This window comes from Populus trichocarpa, chromosome 9 (assembly GCF_000002775.5).
Source record: "Populus trichocarpa isolate Nisqually-1 chromosome 9, P.trichocarpa_v4.1, whole genome shotgun sequence".
In the NCBI taxonomy this organism is placed as follows: domain Eukaryota; kingdom Viridiplantae; phylum Streptophyta; class Magnoliopsida; order Malpighiales; family Salicaceae; genus Populus; species Populus trichocarpa.
In genome coordinates, this window is record NC_037293.2 from 8843741 (window position 1) to 8870678 (window position 26938).

Below are 26938 nucleotides of genomic sequence, written 5' to 3' on the forward strand. Positions count from 1 at the left end.
TTCATCTTAAAAGCAAGCTTAATTAAGAGGAATTTAAAAAAAAAATAATGAATTGATAATTTTTACATGCATTTATGAAAAAAATAAGAGAATAGTAAATTTGAGAAAATCATGTGAAAAATATATAATAATAGATTAAATATTTTATTTTTGTTGAATATCCATGATTGTTTTTTTATAAAAAAATTCTGCATATTAGATTTATATGTAATTATCCATGAATTAATTGTTAATATTACCATAAAATAACTCTGATTTTATTTAAAAACCATGAAATAACCATATAATTATTTAAATATCATTTTAATAATTGTATTTAAAGATAATTTCATGCAATAAAATAAAAAATTAGGATCTTGAAAGAAACTTTTAATAAAAATTTCATGAATGTTAACTTTTACGTGCTTTTATGATAAAATAAAGTATAATAAAATTGATACAATTATTTAAAATTAAAAGCAAAAGAATAATAAAAATACATATTTTATTCTAATTGAATACCTATAGGCAATTGTTTAAAAAATCTACATGTTATTTCATATATAATTATTTATAAACTAATGATTAATATTTCAAACAACTTATTAAGGCAGTCAAGGATCTTTATTACGAACTTTCCATTTTCTTCCTTCTTTGAATTTATTTCCAAATGCACCCTAATTTCAATTAGGAACAGTCAATTAGTTCTCACTTCTTACCGTTACGGTAAAAAAGAAATTCAAACTGAAGCACTCTTTCATTTCAGACACCAACTACCACACGCGATCTCACGTCGCGCGTCAATATCTCCTTATCCTATCAGTTACCCACTTTACCTCAAATATGGACCCCACAAACTATCAAATCCAATGGCTGATATCTCTCCATCACACATCTTAGGGTTTTCACATAACCCTCTCTATATCACATAACCCTCTCTATATAATCCCCTTTAAGCCCCCAGAACTCTTCCTTTATTTACTGCAGCCCCGCCACTGCACCCTCTCTCTCTTTCTCAATATCATCGCCGCCCCGCCACAACCTCTTTCATCCGGCGGCCAATATCCTCTCCTCCTCCACCCCCTTCCCTCTCCTCCACAAAAACCAAAAAAAAAAAAGCAAAAAGAAAAAAGAAAAATTCTAAACTTCTCTCCTAGACATTTTATCAAACAGTTGGTGTGTGTTTTTTTTTTATTGTCGTAATAAAAAGAGGAGAGGGAAGTTATATCAAAACCCGAAAAAAATCGGAACTTTTTTGAGAAGCAAAAAAGAGAAATTGAAATGGCACAGGTTCAAGTACCGGCGCAGCCACAGAATGTGAATGGAGGGGCTAATAACCCAAATTTTGTAACGACATCGCTTTATGTGGGTGATTTGGAAGCGAATGTGACTGATTCCCAGTTGTATGATCTGTTTAATCAAGTGGGTCAAGTGGTTTCCGTCAGGGTTTGCAGGGACCTGACGAGCCGCAGGTCCCTTGGTTATGGTTATGTTAACTACAGCAATCCTCAAGATGGTTAGTTTTTTTTTGTTGCCAAAGTTTTGGTTTTTTTAGTTGGTGATTATCGGTTTGTGTTACGTTATAGTGTTAATTTTATATATAATTGAGTGGTTTTGTGGGTATGAATGATATTATGATGATTTATATATTTGAGTGTAAAGTTTCAAACTTTAGTATGTATGGGAGGGTTTTTTAATTGACTGTTGAAGAATTTTATATGTTGTAAGGATTTAGACTTGATTAAATTTGATAATGAATAATGCAATGGTACCCTTAATGTTATGCAGAGAACTATTTTGAGTTGTTTGAATTGAAAAGAGTCATTTTTTTTATTTCTTTATGTATCGTGTTAAATTCTATCTGTTCCTTCTGTAATTATGGAACATGTTGACAGCTGCAAGGGCATTGGAAGTGCTGAATTTCACTCCAGTGAATGGAAGTCCAATCAGGGTTATGTATTCCCATCGTGACCCGAGTGTTCGCAAAAGTGGGGCAGGAAATATATTTATTAAGGTATTTGTACTGGATTATCAGTCAATTTGCTTGTTGCCGTGGCTATTTTTATAATTTTTGGTATCCGAGAGTTCCAGTTCTGTTTATTTTCTGACTTTATGAATGCATTATTTTACAGAATTTGGACAAGGCAATTGACCACAAAGCACTGCATGACACATTTTCAGTATTTGGGAACATTCTCTCTTGCAAGGTTGCTACTGACCCCTCTGGCCAGTCAAAAGGCTATGGGTTTGTGCAGTTTGACAGCGAGGAAGCTGCTCAAAAAGCGATTGAGAAACTGAATGGCATGCTGTTGAATGATAAGCAAGTTTACGTGGGACCTTTCCTTCGCAAGCAGGAAAGGGATACTGCCACTGACAAGACAAGATTCAACAATGTTTTTGTGAAGAATCTATCCGAAACGACAGCTGAGGAGGATTTGAACAAAGCTTTTGGTGAATTTGGAACTATCACCAGTGTTGTGGTGATGAGGGATGGTGATGGAAAGTCTAGGTGCTTTGGATTTGTGAACTTTGAGAATGCAGATGATGCTGCTAAAGCAGCGGAGGCTCTTAATGGAAAGAAATTTGATGACAAGGAATGGTTTGTTGGGAAAGCTCAGAAAAAATATGAAAGGGAAGTCGAGTTAAAACAACGGTTTGAGCAGAGCATGAAGGAAGCAGCTGACAAATTTCAGGGTGCAAATTTGTACATTAAAAATTTAGATGATAGCATAGGTGATGAGAAAATTAAGGAGCTGTTTTCTCCATTTGGTACAATCACGTCTTGCAAGGTATGCAGCTTTTGAATTTTGAGTAGCTAACCACCTATAGGCTATGTTATGTCACCTGTTCACAAACATGTTTTCATGTAAAGGTTATGCGAGACCCGAATGGAATAAGCAGAGGATCAGGGTTTGTTGCATTCTCAACTCCTGAAGAGGCATCAAGAGCTGTAAGTTGATACTTTTTCCGTGCATTCATGAGGATCCTATTATGCACTAATATCATTTTGTTATTTTGATAGCTATTGGAGATGAACGGGAAAATGGTTGCTAGCAAACCTCTATATGTTGCCCTTGCACAAAGAAAGGAAGATAGAAGAGCCAGGTTGCAGGTATGTTTTCTTCACGTACGTTATATTTTTTTTTCCTTTGTTCTTTGTCAATGCCCAGCTATGCTATCTTCACTTTTTGATTATTGCCCATCCTTTCGAGTTATCATGTTCTTGTTCCTTGTAATGTTATTTTTCATGGATGTTTGTGTATGATAGATTTCTGCTTATTAAACAGGCTCAGTTTTCTCAAATGCGACCAGTTGCAATGGCACCTTCAGTTGGTCGTATGCCAATGTACCCCCCTACTGGTCCCGGTCTTGGACAACAAATATTCTATGGACAAGGCCCACCTGCTATCATGCCACCCCAGGTAATCTTTTCTACCCATGTTGCTTCAAAATAATTGCATAGCTGTTTGTATGGATGTTTGTGTCTTTTACTAATAGGTTGGTACCCGCTTGCCAATTTGATAAAAAATGCATTCTCACTTGAAAGTTCTTTGTAATGATTTGTTCCTTTATCAGCCTGGATTTGGGTATCAACAACAGCTAGTGCCTGGTATGAGGCCTGGAGGGGCTCCTATGCCAAATTTCTTTGTGCCAATGGTTCAGCAGGGGCAGCAAGGTCAGCGTCCTGGTGGTCGACGGGCAGGTACTGGCCAGCAATCCCAGCAGCCAGTCCAGCTAATGCAGCAGCAGGTTGGTAGTGTCTTCTCCTTAATAATAAATTGAGATGGTAGAACCCTTTCTTATGGTTTTGTATAAATGACAGATGCTTCCTAGGGGACGTGTCTATCGCTACCCTCCAGGACGTGGATTGCCTGATGTTCCAATGACTGGTGTTGCTGGAGGCATGCTTTCTGTTCCATATGACATGGGTGGTATGCCAATGCGTGATGCAGCGCTGTCCCAGCCAATTCCCATAGGGGCTTTGGCTACTGCACTTGCAAATGCTACTCCAGATCAGCAGAGAACGGTATGCACTATCCCTATGTTTTTGCTTGTTCATTTCTATTTAGCTGTCCCAATTAAGTAGGTTAGGATGGGTAGGCCACTTGGCTGATGCTTTCAAGTTCAGACACTTGTTCTGGATGCGTTGGTCATTTTGGAAATTTTAATACTTCCCTTCGCAAAACAGGTCACTTTTTGTTTTTTCTAGTATCTGGAGGTATGTGGGTTTTTGTTGGACAAACCAGAAACAAAGATATGGCCATAACCTGAGAAAAAGTGTTTTCTATATGTAGTAGTAGATTTTTATCCGTGTCTACCGGGAGTGTTTGGATTTTCATGTCCCTAAGGGAATTTAGGAAAACATGATCTATCATGCTCTAAATCTCATCATTAGTTTTGAATTCAATGATTTAGGTGAGAAATAACTAGCTGAAGCTGCCATTTTATCTTGCACTAAAATCATGCTTCATTCATTTTGAATTTAATATAGATTTAAGGAACATGACAAAATATTACAGAAGAACAAGAGAGGATCCCAATCCCAATCCCTAATGGGATTATAAAAAATGCCTCTACTGAAGAGGGAAGTGGAATGAGCATGGTCGCCTAATACACATCTGATACTTGTTTGTTCGTAATTGATACTTAATTTCATGAAATGAATATCTGAATACGTTTTACTTGCTGCGTAACTTTAGATGCTGGGAGAAAATCTGTACCCTCTTGTGGAGCAGCTGGAACCTGAAGCCGCAGCTAAAGTGACAGGCATGCTTCTGGAGATGGATCAGACTGAGGTTCTGCACTTGCTTGAGTCACCAGAAGCTCTCAAATCAAAGGTTAATGAGGCGATGGAGGTTCTAAGGACTGTTCAGCAGCAGGCCACTGGCACAGCTGATCAACTAGCCTCATTGTCACTGAACGACAACCTTGGGCCCTAGGTAGAGCTTGGGCATGGTTTTTGAAATGCCGGATGTGAAATCCATTCTAGATATGGCTTTGATGCATTTTAGACTTGATTGCTTGGTAGCTTAGGCACCGGTTTTGGCTTGCTTATGAGTTTCTTTCAGAAGTTATTTGGATATTTATGCTTTAATTTTTGTTATGCGAGTGACAAATTTCCGTTGCTTTAATTCGTACGTATGATGCCATGATCCTGTTTCAGCTTATGTAGCCCATGCTGGATTAATTGCATTCCGGGCCGGAGGTGGCCCATTTTTTACCGGAGAAGCCCAGGATTAATTTTACTTCCCCAATCATCCACGCTAACAATTCATCCTTATCCTGCAAAAAGGAGATTTTAGTAAATAACCAAAAAAATAACATTTGGGCTAGATAATTTTTCCTACATCAACCCCCGAGCCCAGGTATCATATACAGCTTTGAATGCTAGAAGAAAAGCACCTATACCTGTAAAGAAGTTATTTACATAGTTAGAAACCCGGGGTTGATTAGCTAGGGGGCGCTTCCAAGAAAAATTTTAAAAAATATATATGAAATTTTAATATTTTATATAAAAAAATTTAAAAACAATCTATATAAACATAGTATAAAGAATGCATGTAAATAATAAAATTTAAAAAATTATTTAAAGTATTTAAATCAAAAAGTATTTTTTATCTTATATTTAAAAAAACATAATTTTTCTTGTTAACATAGATTATATATATGCTTTAAATTTTACTTTGATTAAAAACTTTTTTCTTATGAATAGAAAGTATATATTAAAAGTCTTCAAATTCTACATTAAAAAAATAAAACATTCTAGTATTTATATAGTGAACTTTGAAATGAGTTAATAACCAACTGAAAAATATATAAAAATAGAGGGTTTCTAGTTAGGAGAAAAAACACATTTAAAGAAGAAAACAAATATCTCTACCGGGTTTTACCGGGTCACCCAGGTTCCGAGTTGATCCAACGGGTCTAATGGTTTTTTCTAGGGCAATTATTGGCCCGGTTTTAGAATGAAACAAACTTGGATAAGATCCCGGGTCACCCGAGTCCCGGGTATGATAACTATATGGTTATTTAAGATGGAGAGAGATTTAGATTTATTTTCTGCAGTGGTAGTGGACGACTTAGGCATCTAGCTATGGAGAACGATAATCTCTGCTCTCCTGCTGTCAGTTAGGCCGGGTTTCTGCTTCGCCTCAGTCAATACAAGTTGAGCTAAGCTCACCGTAAAGCAAGAAGTACCATTACAATGTAAGGTTTGTAGTTTTGCTATTTTCGATACGCGCATTGAAATATTTCCCTAGCATTTTCTATAGGGCCGAGTCAATGTTCTTATCGGGGTGGCGTGGCTTCTCAGCACCAAGTAATGAAGACTGGATTGAATCCTCTAGCACTGGACACCGCCTCCAATATCCTTAACCAAGTAATGGTTGACAGTCACAACCAAGGCCAAGTTACAACCATTTCCCCTCTTCAATCCAATAAAATTATCAGAGGTGAATATAATTCTGCCACGCTTCAGAAATCAAGTAAAGTTTATACCGAACGATCCCTGGAGAGAGAGCTGACAGCTCAATTGCACTAAGCGCAACATGAAATGGTCGGTCCGGTTTTGAGATATGGATCGAAAGCAATTAGTGGGTTACATCGAATTTAACAAGGGATGACTGGGTTTTCCGCAATCATCAAGCATGTGCATACAGCAAATAATCGAGTATACACGTAAAACAGAATTTCATTGGAAATGAAACACTCGGGATGTTCTCTCTCCTAAATTTCTAATCTGACATGTATAATATGCACAAAAACAACTCTAAAGTTACGAGCACGTTTTGAAAAACTCCCGATGGCACATCCTGTTGACATCACGAGGCTATGGATCCCACCACTGGTTATCAGCCTCGGCAGGCATTCAAACTAGTGCATAAATTAAGCTTCATCTCGAATAGCACGTCTTAATCTTATTCCTCCTACATCAACTTCTCCAATCAAACCCGTGCCCTGAGAATTTGAAATCTGTGCTTCTGAGGAAGTCCCTGCCTCATTTTGCTGCTTCTCTTTATACTCTCCATAGTTATGAAGCCTGCGACCAATGAGATAGCGATCATCACGAATGGAATTGTGAAGGTTGGTGAACCAGACATGAAATCTCTTGCCACAAAAGCACAACAGGCTGAAGCAGAGGCATCCCAGCCATGCAAATCGGTACACTGCTGAGTTTACTGCTAATGGGTACCCAAGAACAGGAAATACTCCTCTTGATAAGACATAAGGTACACACAAGGCTGTTAGCAGCTTCATTATTATTGGGAAAACAATCTCCTGCAGGACCCAAAGGCCTTGCAGCCTTGAGAAACCATCTTCTCTCACCCTTTCGAATTTTATTCTCCAACTTTCATCCACCAGCGGCATCATCTGGTCCAACATTACCTGTTCAAGCACAAGATTCAATGCTGAGAAAAGAGAACTACTTCAAAGATTCTTTTTCAGTTCATAACTTGGATATCTACATATCACATTCAAATCAAAACCTTCTATCTTTTTAGAAAAAGATAAGGTTCCAACATAATATATGAAACAGAAATCATTTTGATATCACTATCCCAACCAACCATGATACTACCCTCCTTTCGCTCTACAATCTTAATGGCAGTAAGGCGATGCTCGGATAAAATCATCAGTGTATTTATTACATGTCACTGTATAGAAATTATGGTAGCATGCAGCAGAATAGGGATGAACGAAATAAGCATTTTGATAAACGCCACTATTTAAGAGGGACTGCACAATTTGATAACTCACCAGCCGAGTCCATATCTTGAGAAAGATGAGCCCTAATGCCCAATCTTGATACAGAAGGAAAACAGGGCTTTCATCTACAGGCACCCGCATAGGCACAATTACCAAAAGCTCGAAGAGCAGCCCAATCAATACTGGAATAACAAAAATCTGGACAACAAACAGCAATTTTAAGTGTTGAGAGTCAAAGAGTTCCTGTATACGAGAAACATAAACCACAACATACCCATATTGACAATAGAGCCGAGCTCTTGAGAACAATGCTGCACCACTTCCAGATTTGCCTAAACAAAACTGTTGCCCTCTTTGTTCTAATTTGCTCAATGGAGTATCTTGCTCCAGCTAAAGCAGTCCAAATGACGTAACTTCCAATTACAAAAGCATATAGATCTGAATAAAGAAGTAGAACAAGAACAAATCAGCGTTCTCATCCAAAATGCATGGTGCAAAAGGACAGCTAAGCAAATTCAATCAATTACCATTGCACTTGATGCCATGAGTTATTGGCAGAAGAGGAATGGCATTGAAAAGTGCACGCCCAAGTGATATTGGAACAACTATCAACGTGGAGTTGAACATAAGTAGAGTCATCCATGCTACCACCAGCAAGAGGACAATCCGTAGAACAAAGCTGTACCTGCTAAAAGATGAAAGTCCAATATCAGGAAGCAAGAAATGCAGCTTGTCCCAGTGATCATAATTAAGTGCAACAACAAATAAATGATGGTAAAAGTATTAAAGTGATAAATAATGCATCGTTAATAGAAAGTTTTGGCAGTTGATGATGCACAGAATTGCAATACCAATAGGCACTAGAGGATTAAAGAGTAAAACAATGCACAATATAATAACATAATCGATCATAAAATCATAAGATATTCATGGAAAGCCACACAGCAGAACACAAGGATATCATGAAAATATTCTTAAGACCTAAAGATAAAGGCTCTTTCTGCCCTTGCATTTAAGATTTAGAACAAACATTGATCTATAAGATAGCAGCAATGTCACGGGTGATGGACTAATGGCACACAGATGTACTGCCAGTAGATGTCACAGAGGTAGCCTTATGAAAGAGTAGAATAACTTCCAATTCTTGCTATCAGAAAAATAGAAATCAGAAGGGTAATGGATAATGTACAGGTAAAAAGGATATATATATGTATATATATATATATATATATTATAGAACGAGCATAACCAGCAAGCTACTAGAGATGATAAACTGTTTTTAAAAATAATTAGATGCAGGTAATAAAGGTGTTCAAAAGGAGAGCAAGCTGCAAAGAAAGATGTTATTCATACAACCAGCTTAAACTGTCAATGTAGCACATTGTGCTTACTCTGAATCAGATTGCTCATCAATCTCATCCTCCTCTGCAGAAGTTCCGGCTGCAAGAGTGGAACTGTTTTGGTCATCTGCAGCTGCAAGAGCCACTAGGGCCCTGTCTTGTCCACCTTGTTGTGCAGCCTGTAGTCTATCCTGCCTTCCTTGCTCCACATTTCCATTGTCTTGACCACCATTGTCCTCAGCTCCAGCCAGTAAGAAATCTGTTAAGCCAAGTGCCCAGCCTACTGCTGTAAACCAGTAGCGGAGAAGGGACTTGATTGTGGTCCGCAACTTAAAATGCTCAATGGCAAACGGGATGCAGATTTGAAAGAGAAGCATGTCAGCTGGAATTTCAGTAAATGGGTCGGATACCCTGAAGTAAATGTGCATTTAGATGTTAGAAAATAAAAGTAATAAACAATTGTGGTAACTGTAGACATGAACAGTGGTGCCCATAAAGAACGGATTTCTTCTTACGAAATGTCCAGTGGAAAAATGGAAGGTGCCATTCTCATAGCAAGTTTAACAGGTAAGAATACAAGCATCACAATTAGACTTCCATAAACTGCAACAGACAGTAAAACTCTGCGAGCATGCTTGTGCACAGGATCATCAATTAGATCACGGAATGGGTTGTAGTTAGGATCTGCTGGATCTCGAAGAAAATACAACACACCATGGCGCAAAACCTGCAAAGAGCAATGAAGAAGAAAAAAAGATTATCAACACAATTGAACCACATGATCAGCTATTCAAATTTGAATTATGATAAGATGACTGAGAAGAATACCCCACGAAGAAGGCTCACGAAGATGCTGATTTGTAGCATGTAAACAATTCCTACAACCCAATGAACTAACGAGCTTGCTAAAGGAGAAATTGAGAAGAACTGAACTCTTTGAGCCATAGACTTTCCAAACATCCTTATTGTACAAATATCCAGCCACCATCCACACATCAAAGGGAACACCCCGAGTTCAATAACTAGAAGGAAGGCAACCTTAATCATGGTCATCAAATGTCTCGTTGCTGCCAAGAACTGCCTGAAGAGGGATGGAATTGTCTCTGCTATAGAAGCGATACCGTAAAACCTCCCCATGGTCAAAGGTTCACCCTTAGTGTACCGAATTAAAGCAACACCACCAAGATAGAAGAAGACTAGAGAGAATATAAACATGTATCCAATAGCAAGAGTCGTGACATCAGAAAGCCGTGACGTGCCAACACTTGCCCCTTTTAAGATATCTGCAGAAAGTGAACTGCTTATGTTATTTGAGACTTCATTTAGTCCACTGGCATTTACATTCAACATGTCCGCAACCTGACCAAGAACTCCACCACCATCTTCACCTTCAGATGTCAAATTTTCAACAGCAGTTAATGCATTCTTCAAGGTGATATTTGCTAAAGAGAGAGCAGTATCTGTAAGTGGCATAACTGTTGACAGCACAGGAACACTTGCAGAAGAGAAAAGCCATGATATGTAGTACAGGATAATCCGTCCCAGAGAAAATGGCACAAAGATTACAACACCGAGGAATATCATATTGCTAGCCAAAACCTGCCGATGTATAAAACCAAAATGAAAAACTCACCAACATGGAAAATAGAGGCTCCATTTTATTCAACCTATACTTTTGTCTTTATGGACTGAACAGCATCGCAGAGTGAATAACTCTTCAAATTAGTTGCAAGACACAAAGGAAAGCAGAAAGAGTTGGACAAGAGGGAAAAAGATTGTGTCAATTGCGAAATATCTCCTCTTTTTTTTTACAGCACTCCCTTAAAAAAGTTGGTATTGGACTGACTAAAACAGAGTAAAGTAGAAAGTGAACCAGTATACTAATTCCTTGTCCTCAAATCAGTTTCCATTTGGGTTAAACCTATGCCCGACATTCACAAAGGAGAGGGAGAAAAGAGCATGGAATCGTAACCAAAACATATAATTCAAATGAAAATGACTCAAATGTTATTGAGAAAAGTACTTGGTGGAAGATGCTAAGAATAACACCATACTATATGATATAGATCTGAACTTACAGTAAATGCATTTTCAACTAAATGAAAAACAGGACCCTGCATGCCAACGAGCTCATCAAAGGGCACATCCTCTGCACCATCAGCATCATCTAAACCATCAAACATCTGTTCAACATGAGCCTCGAGACGAGCTGCCTGCATCTCCCATCGAGCAGCAACATTCTCTGCATTCCTTCGGATTATTTGACCAGCCCCAGCAATTCCTTGTGCTCCACCAGCATCTTCAGCATTTACCTCACCAGCAACATTTCTATTAGCCTGTCCTGGTGGTCGTCTTGCAGCACGGGCACCGTTTCTGTCTCCTTCATCTTCTCTCTCAGCATCCTGTCCTCCAAGCTCTCTTAAATGCCTGAAGTAATCTCTTAGAGAAGTGGCGCCAAGAAAAATGAAAACAATACTCGCAGAAAGCAGGAACCCATGCAGACAATCAGTAAGAATAACAGTAGTGGAGATGTGACTTAAGAATAACCTCTGGGCTTCACCTAAACTCCTCACAAAAGCCAAGCGCCATATCCAAAACGTAATAAAGGGTATAATTAGAAGCCAAACTGAAAGCACAAAACTAAGACGCAAAAAGAATTGTAGAACATGACAAGTCTTCATTGTCATCCCTACTACAAACTCCTGAAAAGGAAGCCTAGCTGGGGCATTCTCAGCATAAACAGGAGAGAAAGAAAAAGGATGTTTGCAAACCTACAAAACACATGAAGAAAGCGATTAGTAAAAAGAAAATCATTAGAAAGGAAATGCATTTCATTCCCTATTTGACAAAAAAGACTAGAGATAGCGCTTTAAATCATGCGTTTAACCTGCGTTTAACCCACTGCCCAAAAAATTCATGCAATTCACCAGTATTCTTAAAATTAAAATTCCTGTGAGCCTAAAAGCATATCCGGTACAAACCTCATGATAATCCGCAATCAACAACCTAATTGAAACACTTCATAAATTAAAGCCAAAAGGAAACAAACACTTGGGTTTTTTCTTTATGAAGATACTAATTAAACCCTAATTTCACCAAAATGAATTTAGTAAACAATATCCAAATCCTAATTAAACCTCTTCCAATCAATCTTTCAACATTTCAATTAATATCTCACAAAACCCCTAATTAACAAATCAAACACACGAAACAATATAGCAAGAGAGAGAAACCTCGCACTGGCGAGCATTACTATGATTAAGCCACTGAAGGAGACAATCCTGATGAACAAACTTAATACTTCCACTACATGCGCAAGGATACCGTAACGGATTCTCCGCATCTCCTGGATTTCTACAGATCCTGCAAACATCCTCCTCTTCCTCGTCGTCATCGAACCTCGCCGCCGACAACAACGACACCGTCTTTACTCCGTCACTCTCCTCTTTCCCCATCGAACCCGATGGAGACTGCGTCTGGTTTACGCCGTCGGTGGCCGTTGCGGAGGTGATCGGCTGTTGTGGTGGTGGTTGTTCCACCGCGGAGTCGATCTCCATGGGGAAGGGAAAAGCTTTTAGGTACGGAACTGACAGGCGCAACAGAACGGAGTTGGCTCAGTGAGTTGATGGCGCGAGTTACGATTGGAGAGAGTATTCGGAGTTTGTTTTTCTGGAGCTTTTATTGGAAAAATAGGAATTGCAACGCGGATCTAGTGTTTTTACGCGTTTGTCCTTGGTTTTTGGGTTTTATTACGGTTGTATCCTGGTGGATTTAGTGAGGATAACGAGGAGATCGGTTCGATAGGGACAAGTAGATTACGTGGAGGTGTAAAAAGGCAATTCACCTGTGAGTTTTAAACCTCTGCAGCTCATAAAGAATCTTTCATTTTCATTGGTGGTTATTTTTTAAAAATTAATTTTTTTTATATTTTAAATTATTTTAATGTATTGATATTAAAAATAATTTTTTTAAAAAAATATATATATAATATATATTCAAATAAAAATATATTTTAAAAAATAACTAATATCACATTTTTAAAAACCTCAAAAATCTCATTCATGAACCTTGGCCAAACCTCGAATTAGCCCTCATTTATAATTTAACTATCAGTTAAGTGTTTAAAGGATTTTTTTCAAGTTAAGTTTTCCGAAAACTCCAATTGAGTTTTCAACCCAAAGTCTTTACAAATTTTCCCAATCTCTTTTAAGAATTCTGAATTTCGCTACAATTATTCATCCTGCTGCACTGATTTTTAATGTTCAAGCTCTTTTTTTTAAATAATTAAAGTAATTATATATTTTTTATTTTTTTTCAGATTGAGTATTTATATTAATGTTTTAATACTTGTACTCGTGAAATTTAATCAGGCAAGTTTTTTTTAATTGGTTTTGTTAATGAAATGTTGATGTGATAGTTAATCTTTAGGTTAATGTTATTTTAATATTTCTTATTCTCTTAGTAAGGTCCTTGTACTTTGTGATTTTTTTATTTTAGCATCTGTACCAAATGTTTTTCTATTTAAGTACTTGCATTCATAGACTTTTATCAATCAAGTGCTTCTGTAGGTTTTCATCACAAAATTGACATGCCCACATTAATACCCTTTTTTTTTCTCCAAAAATACCTTTGAGTTATACAAGGACATAATAGGGATTTTATAAATACGACTGCTTAAATAGAGAAAATCAGTACAAGTATTCAAAATAAAAAAATACAAATACCCGACATTATCCCAACGATAAATGGGCTCGCTTTCTGCTCTCGTCCTTTATCGTCTCGTGTATAAACTTGACATGGAAAAAACTTATTGTCGGCCCGTGAAAACTTATCCTCGAACAACTGGGCTGTTAAAAAAACAAAATACCTGGCAGTATTTTTTTTGAAGGGCCACGAAACAATTAACGGAGTTTAGCTACCTGGAACAAGAAATCTTTAAATAAAACTAAGAAAATAAATAAATAAATAAAACTAGAAGAAAAAGGTCTCGTACAATCACCCGCGGATTCGTATAGTGTTTTGCCTTTCATGTCCTTTATTTTCTTTGCTATGATTATCGAATTTTTTTCCTTTCATATCATCCTGTGCTTGAGATTTAAATTGTTTTTATTTATTTTTTATATAATTATTATGGTTTTAAGAAAATATCTTTGTGTTGGTTTGGTATTTAATTTTATAAGATAATAATGTAATTTTGTTATTTGCAAGGAACTAGAAATGAAGGAACCAAAATTAAAAAAAAATTGTAAGCTTTTTGTTTATAAAAAATTGCGATGTCAGCTCTTTTTTTTTGTCATTAATTTTTTTATTTTTAATTTAGTATTAATTAGAATTGGAGTTGATAATTTATCTTGATCAACCTTTTATATAACCATCTCAATTTTTTTTTTAAAAAAAATCATGTCCTTTGATTAGTGTTTAATTTTACAATAAAAATTAGATTTTATTGTTCGAAAAAAATTAGATATCATGGGACCAAAAATAAAATAGACATCAAATGAGAGGTTTTTTAAAATACAGTATTACTACCTTTTTAATTAATTATATATTTGGATTTTGTCAAATTTATTTTTTGATTATTTTAGTTTGAAAAATAAATAGTTTGGTGCAAAACTTTATTTAATTTGTATTTTAGCCTTGAAGTTTAAGAGAAAAGAAAGAAAGTTGCCTAAAACTGATAAATAAAGAAAAAAGTTGATAATTGATCACTTTTCAATGAAAAAACTTGACGGATAGTGTCGATAAATTTTATTTGTTTAAGTGGAGTTTTATTATATCAATTTTTTAAAAATACAATTATAATGTAATCCTACAAAAGCACGTAAAATCTTTTAAACATATTTTTAGACAATGATACCCAAGACACAATCATTATATCAGAGTCCATTTTCACTTTCTCATATCCCACTATCCTTTGAAGCAATTTCTAAGCACTCAAATCCACAGTGCGTGCTCCACACGAGCCCTTAGTTAGCATGATACCATCTATCCATCCTTTTGATAATCTCACTTGACAGAGTATGAAAACGAAACCAGAAAATGACAGCCTTAGCCTAATCTTTCTCTTGCCTTGCCTTTGACAATTTTAATGGTTTCTTTTCTCCTTTTCCTTTATCTCCCCCCCCCCCCCCGGCTCTCTCTCTCATATAATTAGCATACTTTGGTATAGTTGTCGGTGGAGCAGTAGCACAGCATCCTATGCAAAAATACCAAGCTCACATTTGTCCTTGTATAAGATCACCTGATATTTATGGGCTCAAATTCTTGTGGTCTATACTCTACACTCAACTGTTTTCCAATTCACAGTTTCTACCTTCCACGTCAAGGTTTTGCTGCATTTAAGTCTTGACAGTTTCTACATTATCAAGTCGCCCCCCCCCTCCCCCACAATCTCTCTCAGCTGCTTTGATTGGAACATTAATGGTGGATGATCCTTTATAGCTGTTAACATCTTCTTGCTAAGCCAGGCTCAGGTGAGCAACAGCTATAATGCTTGCTCCCCCCCCCCCCCCCCCTCTTTCTGAAGATAGTAGCCCACATCATAGGAGATAGCTAGATAATTGATGCTTGCTTATATTAGTAGATGATTCAAGTAGGCTCATCTGTGTATAGTTTTCATCAAATGATTGAGCATTAAGTGAAGATTGTTTCCAAAGTCAATGATTGCATTATTGAACTGAGACTAGCTAGGAGCTGAAATCTTTAACTAGAAATCTTCACAAGAATGTTTATTGGTTATGATTTTATTTTATAAGTATAAACAGAGAGTGAAGTGATGGACAACAAGACATGGCTTTGGAGGAAAAGATCTTCTGAAAAGACAATTGTGGCAACGAACAAATTTGGCATTTCTGTGAAAGGAATCGATGAAGAGGTAACTACAGGGCCTTCTCTTTAAATTTCTATAGCAGGTTTCCCTTCCCCCCTATGTGAAAACACCATTATAATCCTTCTAACAATTTTTTTTGTTGTTAAAAATTGAAAGAATTTCATTACAAAATAGACTGGAAAACACCTTTATGAGCCTTCTATTGTGTGATCCAGTCCTGTAGCAATCTTGCATACACCTTTATTATTGTTGTTTCTTTCTTTTCTGATTCTTCGATGGAAGAGGAAACTTGCATTTCAGTGCGAGAAGGTTACTTGTGCAGATGTTGAACGAACTTGATTGTGAAAATGTGAAATCCGACTCATGCATTCCTTTGTTTCATTTCATTAGACGCAGAATATTCCGGCTGGGAATGGATTAGGACCAGTTAGACGAAATTTAAACGAAAAGTTAGCTTCTGTGCTTCTTGATTGTCATGCAAAAGATGATCCCGTGACAGAAAATGAAAAATCAGAACAAAGAGCTACTGCAGGTGATTCATCAATCCATCAGTTGCTTCTAGTTTCTGTATTTGTATTACTTTTGATAATCCTTTTTCTTTATATGCTTGGCTAGTGGTCTCTTGGTTAATCCAATGAATGGATATTTTTCTTGTAGGCCAGGAAAAGACAGAAGCAGAAGTAGATTGCCTAAAGAAAGAACTGGATGGAGCTCCGAGTCAGGGAGTAGCTGCAAATGAAGAATTAAGTCACTCAGATGCCACATTAAAGAAATGCATGCAGCAACTGAACTCCTTCCGAGAAGAACACGAGCAAAAGATACACGATGCTGTCATGGAAGCAACAAGTGAATTTGAGAGGGCACAGAAAACTTTGGAAGGGAAGTTGATGGAGACAAGCAAAAGGCTTACAAATTTAGCCATTGAGAACACAAATTTGAGTAATGCCCTTTTACTCAAAGAGAAATTAGTTGAAGAGCTGCATAAACGTGCATCTCAGACCCTTGCAGAATTCAATGCACTAATGGCTAGATTAGATTCCACAGAGAAAGAGAATGCTTTTCTGAAGTACGAGTTTCACATGCTTCAGAAGGAACATGAGGTTCGAAATGAGGAACTGGAATATAACCGTCGGTCTTCTGATGCATCGCGAAGGCAACACTTGGAGAGTGTAAGTAAAGTCACGAAGCTAGAAGCAGAATGTCAGAGACTTCGCACCCTAATGCGGAAAAGGCTGCCCGGTCCTGCTGCTTTCTCAAAGATCAAGAGTGAAGTCCAAATGCTGGGAAAGGAGCCGATGGAATTAAGAAGAAAACCGAACCTCACCAGAGATTTGGTACTCAGAGACCCCATTATGGAAATTTCTCCAGAAATTCCTGTAAAGAACATTGATTTCCTGATCGAGCAATTACGTGGTAAGGAAGAGGAGAATAAAGTTCTCAGAGAAATGATGACCAGAAAGAATGCTGAACTCCAATCTTCAAGAATCATGTTTTCACGAACTGCTTCAAGGTTATCTGAGGTCGAGGCTCAGGTTATGGAGCTTTCTGGAGACCAGAAATCCGTGGAGCTGACAATGCATAGCCCATCATCACGTGAACTCTTATCTCCAATTGCAGGTTCTGATGCTGGATCATGGGCTAATGCTCTAATCTCAGAACTGGAACATTTAAGAGATGGGAAACTCAAGAGTCCGTCAGGACATAAAGCCATTGAAGTTATGGACATGAGTTTAATGGATGATTTTGTTGAGATGGAGAAATTAGCTATGGTTTCAACACAAACACCTTCTGCAGGAGGGAATCGCCCTTCCTCAGCTGGCAAGGAACTAGTTCCCGTAGAACAAGAGAAACAAGAGATCCACATGAAAGATGATTCAACTGATAAGTCTTTCGACTGGCTTCAGGTTGTTCTGAATGCAATATTCAAACAGCAGCGTATTTCAAAACGAAGTCTAACTGAACTCCTGGAGGACATTAATATTGCTTTAGGTTATATAAATCATCCAAATGTTTGCGAACCTAATACATCAGCATTCTCAAGGCTTCCTGTGGAGTGTGATATTAGCGGTTATATCACTTGGAAGTCTCCAAGTGAATCTTCGATTGTGGATTCACTGAATGAAACTTCCAGGCCCGACACCCCAGTGAAAGAAACAAGCAAACAACACGATCAATCTAATCTGACTGATCTACAAGAAGAGAATGATAGACTGAAAAATGAGCTGAATAATATGGAAGCCAGGCTGCATTCTGCAACTGATAAGTCGGAGGCTCTGATGATGAAGCTCCGGGAATCAGAACAAAGTGTTGAAAGGTTACAAGCAGAAGTGGAAATTTTGAAGGAATCAAAAGGAATGATTGAGGATCAAATTGAAAATCAGAAGTCAATCAATGAAGATCTTGATACTCAGCTTACAGTTACCAAAGCTAAATTGAATGAGGTCTTCCACAAGTTCTCATCTCTGGAAGTTGAATTTGAGGACAAAAGTAACTGTTGTGAAGAATTAGAAGCAACTTGTCTTGAGCTTCAACTTCAGCTGGAAAGGTAACAAGTTTTTTCTTCTTATATTCTCTGCAAACTACCAAAAAAAATACCCTTTCCTAGATTGAAAGAGAACTCTCATATATTTGCAACATCAATGATTAAACAGTGCTGCAAAGGAAACCCTGAGCTGTGGCATAAATGAAGAGGGAAAACAACCACAAGATGTAAGTTACTGATCACATCTTATTGTGTTAATTAAAATTCCCTTATCAGATATATATACTCGACAACTTAGCTAGGAAAGTAATTTGATAGCAATAACAAGATAATCCAAATACTTCACCATAGATAATTGTTTTATTTCACGAGTACTGAATCTGATGGTCGAATTTGCAGGGCTGGGAGATCAAGGCAGCTTCTGTAAAGTTAGCAGAATGCCAAGAAACCATCCTTAATCTTGGAAAGCAACTGAAGGCTCTGGCTTCACCAAGAGAAGCAGCACTCTTTGACAAGGTTTTCACTACTACTGGTGCCACTGCCGCTGCTACCAATATCAAGAACATGAACAGGCGCTTCTCCTTGCGTGATCAAATGATAGCTGAAGATAGATCCAAAGCAATTATTCTCAGATCTCCAACTGAAGATGCACAAAAATCATCTCTTAACCACACAGATAACGGTAATGAATTGATCAGTCCTAATGCCCTGGTATGTGCCTCTGAAGCATATTTTGGACCAAAGCACAAATCCGGTAATGCTGCAGTTGGGGCTCTGGCTATTGTTCCTAGTAAAAAGCAAGGATTTGGTTTGCTGAGGAGCCTACTAATGAGAAGGAAGAAAGGGGCTAGCAAGAAGTCACGATCCTTGGTGAAGGTATGACAAAAGGTGGTTGAAGCCCAGTTGGAAGAAACTCCTGTTCCATGACAGCACCAATTCAAACTGGACTAGAGAGCCACTGCGCTCATGGTCTTGTGATTGAATAATTTAATGTTTCCTTTTCTTTTCTTGATGATTGGCGATGTTGATAATGTGGGTATCAGATCTTTTTTTCCTTTTCGAGAGGGGGAGAGAGAGAGAGAGTGAGAAATGTATACTAGCTTTAAGTATTGTGTACATATATCTAGGTTTGATGAAATTAAAGAGCTTAAAGTGGCACCTGTAACTGAGAATGGGATGATATGCATATGCTGTCATTGATATGGCTGGTGCACGTGGTTCGTTTACTTGACATTATAGTATCTTCTAAATTCTGGAATGATGGTGGTGATTGATTGAGACTAAAACTCAATAAATTTCAGATCCTGTGCTGCTAAACTAGTAAATTTGACATGCACTGTCGACACACACGAACCTTAAGGATTCATGGTTAATGATCTCGTTTGATGAATACGCAACAAATCCGCTAGCTGATCACCTCTAACCCCCTCCAAAGTAATAATCTGATCATCTCTATTATCCACAACCAGCCAGTCCGCCAAATTTTTCACAGCCAAAGAGAAGATATTCTTTTATTGGACAGAGAAATGCAGGCTCAACATGCTCGTTGACAAAATGTACAATTAAAGAGAAAAAAGATGTATCAAGTGTTACATCTTCTTGTGTTATATACCTTACAATAACTCTATGCAGATGCCTAAAAAACCATGCAATACAGGACTACTTTCACACTGCTCTTCCAGTAAGAGACCAGCTGAAACAAATAGAAATCAAAGAATAGATTAGATAGCAGATTCTCCGACCATGAAACACATGATTCTCACCTAACTGGCTATTAATCTTTGTACAAAATGAATCTTGCAATTTCATCAAATCCAGCCTCCCTATAACATTCAGCAATACGCTCCAAAACATTATCCCAGGTTCCTTTAATAGAAGCTAAATCCAACAAGAAAGCAGCCTCATCCAATGCTATCTGCATGCCAAATCAATGTGAGCATCAAAATCCGCCCACGTGAATTAGATAGATGAGAGTTTCTAATGGAATTTCAGTCTTTTGCTTATCAGAAAGATTTATTCTGCTAGAGTGGTACCTGAGCAGCCGCCTTTCCCTTCTTCAAATCCTCCTGCCTACCCTCTTCACTCACCCTCTCCTTAATGTATTCAATTTGCTCATCCTCCCACTGTGCAATGCCTGCCACTTCCTGATCAGGATTAACCAAAATCAAGATAAGGGGAAAATCAGAAGAAGGAAAATAATAGATCTAAAAGATTATGAGTTCTAATTGAAGAAGGGTCAATACCTGATATGCACAACCTAAGGTCCACCATGGTGATTTTAAAGCAACCCTTGCAGCATCTTTAGCTTCTGATGTACGTCCAACTCTAAAAAGAAAGTAATTGAAAAGGTTTGATTGAGAAATAAAAAAGTGTAAGACTTGAAATACGTGGAAGTGTTCTGAAAAGATTTCTACAAACTTCTTCAAAATCTCTGCATAGAATACAAAGGGCCTTCCAAATCCTGGAAATAGATCTTTTTTTGTATAGAATTCCCCTGTCACCATTGCCGAAACCTTCCACCCACAGTATGGAAGAATTTGTCAAGTGCAGAAGCTCTAAACATGGTAACAATTGATGGCCAAAATCATATATAACTTACATGATCCCCTTGCTCAAAATGGCGAGCTACTTTACGCTCTAAGACATCTGGGAACAGCCCAACCTGAAAAACAATAAAAAGTTGCAACATGTAGATTCATTTACAAACTCACTTTTACAACTTTACCTCTTTAAGAAGATAGCCATCGAGGTTTGCAATCTGAGATTCAGCAAAATCACCCCTTCTGTAAAGTTTCTCACCCACATCTGAAGCAGCATGAAAGAGTTCACCATCACTTTCGTTGAAATTGCTGGCATCTTCCTCAACCAGAATTCTGTGCATATATTGATCTACCTGCATTGCAAGAGCTATAGAATATAAGCTGTGCTTGTCCAACTAATCGATACATTTTCTGAGACACCGCCCAACACACAGAAAAGTGAAACTTTCGAGTGGCATTGAATTTGATATAATGAATAATCAACATAATTATGCACACAAATGTATAATGCTATTATATTCTCCATCTAACTATGCACATTGATGCATGCTTACAGTTTAATGTATTACATTCTTGGCTAAAAGCCACACCCCATGCACACAAATGTATAATGCTATTATATTCTCCATCTAACTATGCACATTGATGCAGGCTTACAGTTTAATGTATTACATTCTTGGCTAAAAGCCACACCCCATGCTTGCGAACATCCACAACCGGCATCTCCATTCTGTGTGAACAGCATCAATTTGTGTAGATTAATAAAGCAATAAACAAGTTTGCAAATTGCCATTAACAACACTGAAACACGCTAGAAAATTAACACAACACTCGACTAGAAAATGTACATATCTTACCCAGGTGGGGCTGTTGGCCAGCGCAGCAGTGCAGTTACGGAACCTATTGGCAAACATATGTATGATATGAAACTGAGTTTCCACTTGAACTGCCCAGGACTCATGAGTGCATGTATCAAAACACATTGTACAAACAAATTCACGTCTAACCTGACAGATTCTCCGATAGAGGAATAACAAGTGGAATCAACCCTTGTTTAGATCCTGGGGAAATGATGGTTTCACCTGTAACCAAACAAATAACAAAACGTGGCAGGCCGTGAATTAATAGACCATAAGGAAAAAAGAAAAGAAAAGCACATTTGACATTTTCAGGGTTTTTTCAAATACCAAAGATTATCATATCAATGATCAATACCTCTAGTTTGAAGCATTTTGAGCAAGTAATGGAGATGCTGAGGAGGTTGAGTAGCAGCTACTTCCTCTATGAATGATATGTGGCCTGCATTTTCACTTGCAAAACTCTCTAAATGCCATAAACTACCAATTAACAATTGAAGTCAATAGAATCTCTAACCCATCTTCACCAAATTTTGCTGAAAATAGAAATAGCTTGCAAGTAAATGATATTTAATTATGTATCATCTACATTGACCAACAAGAATTGACAGTCAAAACTATATTGTAAGGGTCGTCGTGGAATTACCAGAGGAGGAAAAACATCTAACCCTGGCTCTGACTTGGCGAAGAGGGAGAGTAGTAGTAGAAGGGACTCTGTGCGCCACACCCAGCACTCCTATCTTCATAGCTTCTCTCTTCAGTCTCCACTCTGTTGCCACCCGTGTATTTCAGGATAAGAGCTCGACAGATAAATATACAACGGCTACACAAAAAAAAAAAAAGGAACAGAGATTTTGCTGGTGGTGGCTGGATTTTTTCCTGGAATGGGCCAGGCCTAGTGTCCCATTTGGATATGGGCGTTTTCAGTTCTACTTTTCATGGCTGAGCCCTTTGTACTAGCTTGCATTTGCAGGCCTGGTGTGAACATTTTGCTTTTTTGTCCCAAGGATTAATGGAATTTGAATTTGCTTGTATTGGCTTTGTCTACAATTACAAGATCTTGGGTTTAAAGTTTAAACTACAGGCGTTGTGGCTATATATTAAATTGTTCCAAATAAATAATAGAAAAGGTTATAACATATTTATAAATATTGCAGAAAAATTTCAACTGCTGCAAAATCTGGATGAGCATCATCCTCCCACTCTGGCGTTGGCCTTCCTCCACTCGATTAAAAAAAAAATCAGCAACAATTGATATTTTTTGTGGTAAGGAATAATTAATAAAAATTTAAAAATGTACCTAAATCACTCATTAAACTATAATTAAAATACAAATAAAAAAAATAACACACATGGAGATTAATTTAAGTGTGTAAAGATGAATCATGAACGGAAATGAAGAAAAACAAGGCAACACGAACATTTGTGGATATCAAGAGAGAATATAAAAAGGATGAAGGATAAATCTCTTTGGGTTTTTAAGAGTGACTATCTATGCTTTGGATGAATTAAGTAAAAAAAACAAGTTAATATCAGAGATTATTCATTAATTAGAGAACGGATGTGAGCTTTTTTTATGTTAAATCACGTCTCTGTTTTTATTTTTTCCATTTCCAAATATTAGAGTATTTTCTTTGCACGATCAAATTGGTATGGTGAGATCTATGTATGTGCTCACTAATTAATCAGACAACGAGCAAAAATCTTTCATTTTATTTGTTTTATACGGTGGCTGCAGCCGCTTCCTTCATTTCAAGCAAGGCAAGAAATCCTGGGGCTGGGATGATGTCTTTGGTCGCCATGATTTGCAGTAAACGTAGTGCTACAAAGTACCCTGTAATTAAGGACATAAGCAGCCTGAAATGCAAACAGAAACGAATTATATATAAGCTTACACCAAAACTATGAACTAATTAAAAATTTGGATGTCTTTTCACCTTTGATCCTAGCAAAGACATTACTTGATCTCCAATCTGAAATAATGTTTTTTTTCTTCTTATCAGTCATCACCTTAGCTTTTCCACATACTAATGTTTTTTTCTTTCCCTAAAAACGAAACACAATCCCTCTACTTCTTCCATGTCAGGCAGTCAGAACGTCCAAGGACCTCAATTTTCATGGGCTGAGAGTAATATTTGTGAAAGAGGCACCTTTTTCCATGACTTTCATGTTTTTTACTCGACGCGATATTCCAAATAAAAATAAAACCTCCTTATGACATGCATCGCTCCGTGATGTTAGCTGAAACGTAAGCACTCCGTGATGTTACTCTAAACTTTTTCGACCATTCTACAAGTTAGTTGAAATGTCACAAGTAATATTGTCTGAAACGTAAACAGGGAAGGTGCATAAGGCTCCGATTGGTTGGTAAACTAACTCTCTTAATATGCCTAAGACGGTCTTTATTAATCGCTGATTATATGAAGGACCCCTCCGTCCATCGCCATTAATATGAATTTGATCCTAAAACAATTTTATTTTTTTATCAATTGTTCCCAGATTTAATCCGACAATTGTTCTGGTTGGAAGACGAATCAAATAGACTAAGCTGTGAAAACAAAAGGAAACACGCCGTTAATGATTAATCCACAAGCAAATTACTATTTAAATATTTTTCTAATTGTAGAATGATAACAAAATCTGTATTTTTTTCTCAAAAAAAATAAAAAATTCGCTTGTCTTACCGCACTAGAAACAGCTCTTTTCACATTCTTCATGTCCTCGATCAGAAACTTAGCGGTGGCCAGTTTCCTCGTTCACAGCTCCACTCCATCACCACCAGAAATCGCAGTCTTCCTGTCACAAAACTCTCAGAAATTTTGGTTCTCCCTCGTGCAGCCATGAAGATTTTTCATTGTAAAGTTATTTTCATTTTATATAGAACATGTTTTTTTTTTATTTCATTTTTCATTACTAATTTATTAAAAAGTTGTTTAAGAAGGGGCTTTTGGCATTTTTGTTAAAAAGCTGTAATTAACAAAACGTGCATGTTCTTCCACCCAAATTTAAGAAATCTGTATTGAGTTTGAAAAACATATTTTAAAGGTTTTTTATAACCTTTTTTTTACATTTTTCATTGTTTTTAAATAAAAATATCATGAACAGTACAGTTTTTTTGTTATGCATATATTTTTTTAGCAATATAAAATAAATATATATGTGTGTGTGGGGGCTGTGGGGTGTCATGAATTTAATTTTTATTATAAATATAACGTAGATAATTTTCTTAGTTAACAACATAACTTTTTCTTAATAGTTTTTAATTTGAATGGATAAATAAAATATTTTATAATTGTATTAAAAATATATAAAATATTAAGACGAATATCATATATTTTTATTTTTTATAAAAAAATAGTTGTATTTTTAATTATTTTTTTTAGATCATTCTCATCAAATAATACGTTTTTCAATTTTTCATTGAAAACGTAAGCTAGAAAATGGAAATTCTTTTCTATTTTTGAACAACCTTTAAAAAAATAGTTTTTTGTTTTTTTAAATTGAAAATGTTACATTAAAATATAAAAATTTAATTTTTCTTTTTTAACTTCACGTTTTATTTTTAAAAAATAAACATTACTTTATTTATAAACCACTCTTAAAAATTTGCAATGAAAATAAAATTTGTATCCATTCAATTTTTAAGCCATGTCACTCTTGGTAGAACATTTAATATAAAAACCAGAATTCAGTAATATTTCTCTGCCAATTAACCCCGACATTGTCTAGATTCATGCGACCTGTGAAGGTCTCTGCAAAGCGTCATCACAAGATACACAGTATTTTCAATAAAAGGCATGTTTTCCTTTCAGGCCAACACTGATATATGATTATTTTCGGTTTGTTTTAATTTTTATAAAAAAAAATAACTAAATTGAATTTTAAAAAAAAAAACGAACCGAAACCAGTTCAAACCGACTGGTTTCGGTTTGGTTTTTTAGAACAAAAATCGGTTTGACTCGATTTTTCCAGTTTAGCTTGTTTTTTTTCCGGTTTGGCTCGATTTTTCTGGTTTGGCTCCGTTTTTTCCAGTTTTTTTCGGTTCGGTTTTTTCGGCTTTAGACTTATAAAACCGAAATCAAACCGGTTGGTTTTTTTAAATTCTAATCGGTCTAATCAGTTTTTTTCACAGTTCGATTTTTTCAGTTATTTTTTTCCTTGTTTTCTTAATTTAATTAGTTTTTCAATTTTTTCTCACCCCTATCAATAATAGCATATTCAGTGACGTGCATCCATGGAAACTTGCCCTTTTGTAAGGTCATAGTTGGGATTGCGTTTAACATTGTTAACTAGGATTTGAATTTTTAAAAAAAATATCCCAATGAAACATTAATACATATAATAATGATTTATTTAAGACTTCAAGTGAAATAAATTTAATTTTAATTTTAATAAATAAAAATTGATTCAGAAATATTTTTATTAATGTTCAGTTAGTGGATCATTTGACTTTGTAAGAATATCATGGTCATGCTATGATATCTTTTTAACAAATTTGCACTGTATTAAATTATAAAACGTTACGTTGTATGGCTGATATATCATACGAGTGTCAATAGGATTTTAAATTAAGGAAAAACCGTGAATAGTTTTATTTTTTTTACAGAATGTATTGTTTTTCAATTTGGATAGTATGTTTTAAACAAAAAGTGTGCTTGTTTCCGCTTTCCAGCTATTTATTTGAAAAACTTATTTTTTAAAAAAATTAATTTTTTAATATTTTTTTAATCGTTTCAGTATAGTAATATAAAAAATAATTTTTTAAAATTAAAAAATATATATAATTTTAAATAAAAAATATTTTAAAAAATTAATTATTATCATAATATCGAACAATTCATAGTAATAAATGGGATGGATGAAAAAGCTAGTTAAAGATATTTCATATCAAAGATAAATATATATAGAACGAGTGTTTTTCTTGTTAGTAAATAAACTTCAAAGAATTGCTCATCTTAAATGGGTTCTCGAAGTTTTCAAATTCCAATTGAGTTTTCCATCCAAATTCCTCATAAAATATCAAAGAAAAACATAAAACTCCCAATAATAACAAAAGTAAATTAATTTTAAAAAATTAATGTTATATAAATGTTACGGTTGATATATTGAGTAGTTTTTATTGTTGTGGTGTTATTATGTTTTTGAAAAATTAATTTTTTTATTCTAAATCATTTTTTATAGTAATATTAAAAATAAAATTTTTA

The 26938-nt window shown here is 36.0% G+C and overlaps 4 protein-coding genes across 11 annotated transcripts; 2 read left to right on the plus strand and 2 right to left on the minus strand.

Moving 5' to 3' along the window:
• The first annotated feature begins 904 nt into the window (after nt 1-904).
• On the plus strand, nt 905-5111 carry LOC7490046 (polyadenylate-binding protein 8). Its single transcript, XM_024608582.2, has 9 exons — nt 905-1495; nt 1875-1993; nt 2112-2768; nt 2852-2929; nt 3002-3091; nt 3267-3401; nt 3556-3729; nt 3803-4006; nt 4680-5111. The coding sequence occupies exons 1-9, from the start codon at nt 1261-1263 to the stop codon at nt 4917-4919; spliced, it is 1932 nt and encodes a 643-aa protein (XP_024464350.1). The 5' UTR covers nt 905-1260; the 3' UTR covers nt 4920-5111.
• A 1450-nt stretch (nt 5112-6561) lies between these two features.
• LOC7457544 (probable E3 ubiquitin ligase SUD1) lies at nt 6562-12688 on the minus strand. Of its 2 annotated transcripts, none has more exons than XM_024608090.2 (9): nt 12260-12688; nt 11105-11797; nt 9855-10625; nt 9542-9753; nt 9078-9437; nt 8214-8371; nt 7961-8124; nt 7738-7884; nt 6562-7365 (listed from the first exon to the last, which is right to left on the minus strand). In XM_024608090.2, the coding sequence occupies exons 1-9, from the start codon at nt 12581-12583 to the stop codon at nt 6865-6867; spliced, it is 3330 nt and encodes a 1109-aa protein (XP_024463858.2). In that variant the 5' UTR covers nt 12584-12688; the 3' UTR covers nt 6562-6864. The 2 variants fall into 2 exon arrangements, with proteins under 2 accessions (XP_024463858.2, XP_002313128.4); XM_002313092.4 differs by having other exon boundaries at nt 8214-8374.
• A 2460-nt stretch (nt 12689-15148) lies between these two features.
• Nucleotides 15149-19539, plus strand: LOC7457543 (filament-like plant protein 7). 2 transcript variants are annotated; one of them, XM_024608614.2, is made up of 6 exons: nt 15149-15499; nt 15782-15900; nt 16246-16387; nt 16513-18400; nt 18507-18564; nt 18737-19539. In XM_024608614.2, exons 2-6 carry the CDS (start codon nt 15802-15804, stop codon nt 19217-19219), a joined length of 2670 nt encoding a protein of 889 aa, XP_024464382.2. In that variant the 5' UTR covers nt 15149-15499; nt 15782-15801; the 3' UTR covers nt 19220-19539. The 2 variants fall into 2 exon arrangements, with proteins under 2 accessions (XP_024464382.2, XP_024464381.2); XM_024608613.2 differs by having other exon boundaries at nt 15791-15900.
• A 325-nt stretch (nt 19540-19864) lies between these two features.
• Nucleotides 19865-22558, minus strand: LOC7490044 (protein IN CHLOROPLAST ATPASE BIOGENESIS, chloroplastic). 6 transcript variants are annotated; one of them, XM_024608618.2, is made up of 11 exons: nt 22381-22556; nt 22093-22200; nt 21885-21959; nt 21735-21777; nt 21550-21607; nt 21063-21230; nt 20937-20999; nt 20756-20850; nt 20581-20662; nt 20371-20481; nt 19865-20252 (listed from the first exon to the last, which is right to left on the minus strand). In XM_024608618.2, the coding sequence occupies exons 1-11, from the start codon at nt 22478-22480 to the stop codon at nt 20112-20114; spliced, it is 1044 nt and encodes a 347-aa protein (XP_024464386.1). In that variant the 5' UTR covers nt 22481-22556; the 3' UTR covers nt 19865-20111. The 6 variants fall into 6 exon arrangements, with proteins under 6 accessions (XP_024464386.1, XP_002313127.1, XP_024464383.1 ...); XM_002313091.4 differs by having other exon boundaries at nt 22093-22176; nt 22381-22553; XM_024608615.2 differs by having other exon boundaries at nt 20581-20850; nt 22381-22558.
• Nucleotides 22559-26938: the final 4380 nt, after the last annotated feature.

Bases quoted from the DNA above. Each gene is read 5' to 3' on its own strand.
- LOC7457544 (XM_002313092.4), bottom strand. From the start codon at position 12,583: ATGGAGATCGACTCCGCGGTGGAACAACCACCACCACAACAGCCGATC. The intron at 10,626-11,104 runs GTAAGTTCAGAT...ATACATCGGCAG, and splicing joins TAGTTGAAAATGCATTTACT to GTTTTGGCTAGCAATATGAT. The intron at 7,885-7,960 runs GTATGTTGTGGT...TTTGTTGTCCAG, and splicing joins CGGCTCTATTGTCAATATGG to ATTTTTGTTATTCCAGTATT.
- LOC7490044 (XM_024608615.2), bottom strand. From the start codon at position 22,480: ATGAAGATAGGAGTGCTGGGTGTGGCGCACAGAGTCCCTTCTACTACT. The intron at 22,201-22,380 runs GTAATTCCACGA...TATGGCATTTAG, and splicing joins TAGATGTTTTTCCTCCTCTG to AGAGTTTTGCAAGTGAAAAT. The intron at 20,482-20,580 runs GTATTGACCCTT...AATCCTGATCAG, and splicing joins CCTTAGGTTGTGCATATCAG to GAAGTGGCAGGCATTGCACA.
- LOC7457543 (XM_024608614.2), top strand. From the start codon at position 15,802: ATGGACAACAAGACATGGCTTTGGAGGAAAAGATCTTCTGAAAAGACA. The intron at 16,388-16,512 runs GTGATTCATCAA...TTTTTCTTGTAG, and splicing joins AGAACAAAGAGCTACTGCAG to GCCAGGAAAAGACAGAAGCA. The intron at 18,565-18,736 runs GTAAGTTACTGA...TCGAATTTGCAG, and splicing joins AGGGAAAACAACCACAAGAT to GGCTGGGAGATCAAGGCAGC.
- LOC7490046 (XM_024608582.2), top strand. From the start codon at position 1,261: ATGGCACAGGTTCAAGTACCGGCGCAGCCACAGAATGTGAATGGAGGG. The intron at 1,994-2,111 runs GTATTTGTACTG...ATTATTTTACAG, and splicing joins CAGGAAATATATTTATTAAG to AATTTGGACAAGGCAATTGA. The intron at 2,930-3,001 runs GTAAGTTGATAC...TTATTTTGATAG, and splicing joins CTGAAGAGGCATCAAGAGCT to CTATTGGAGATGAACGGGAA.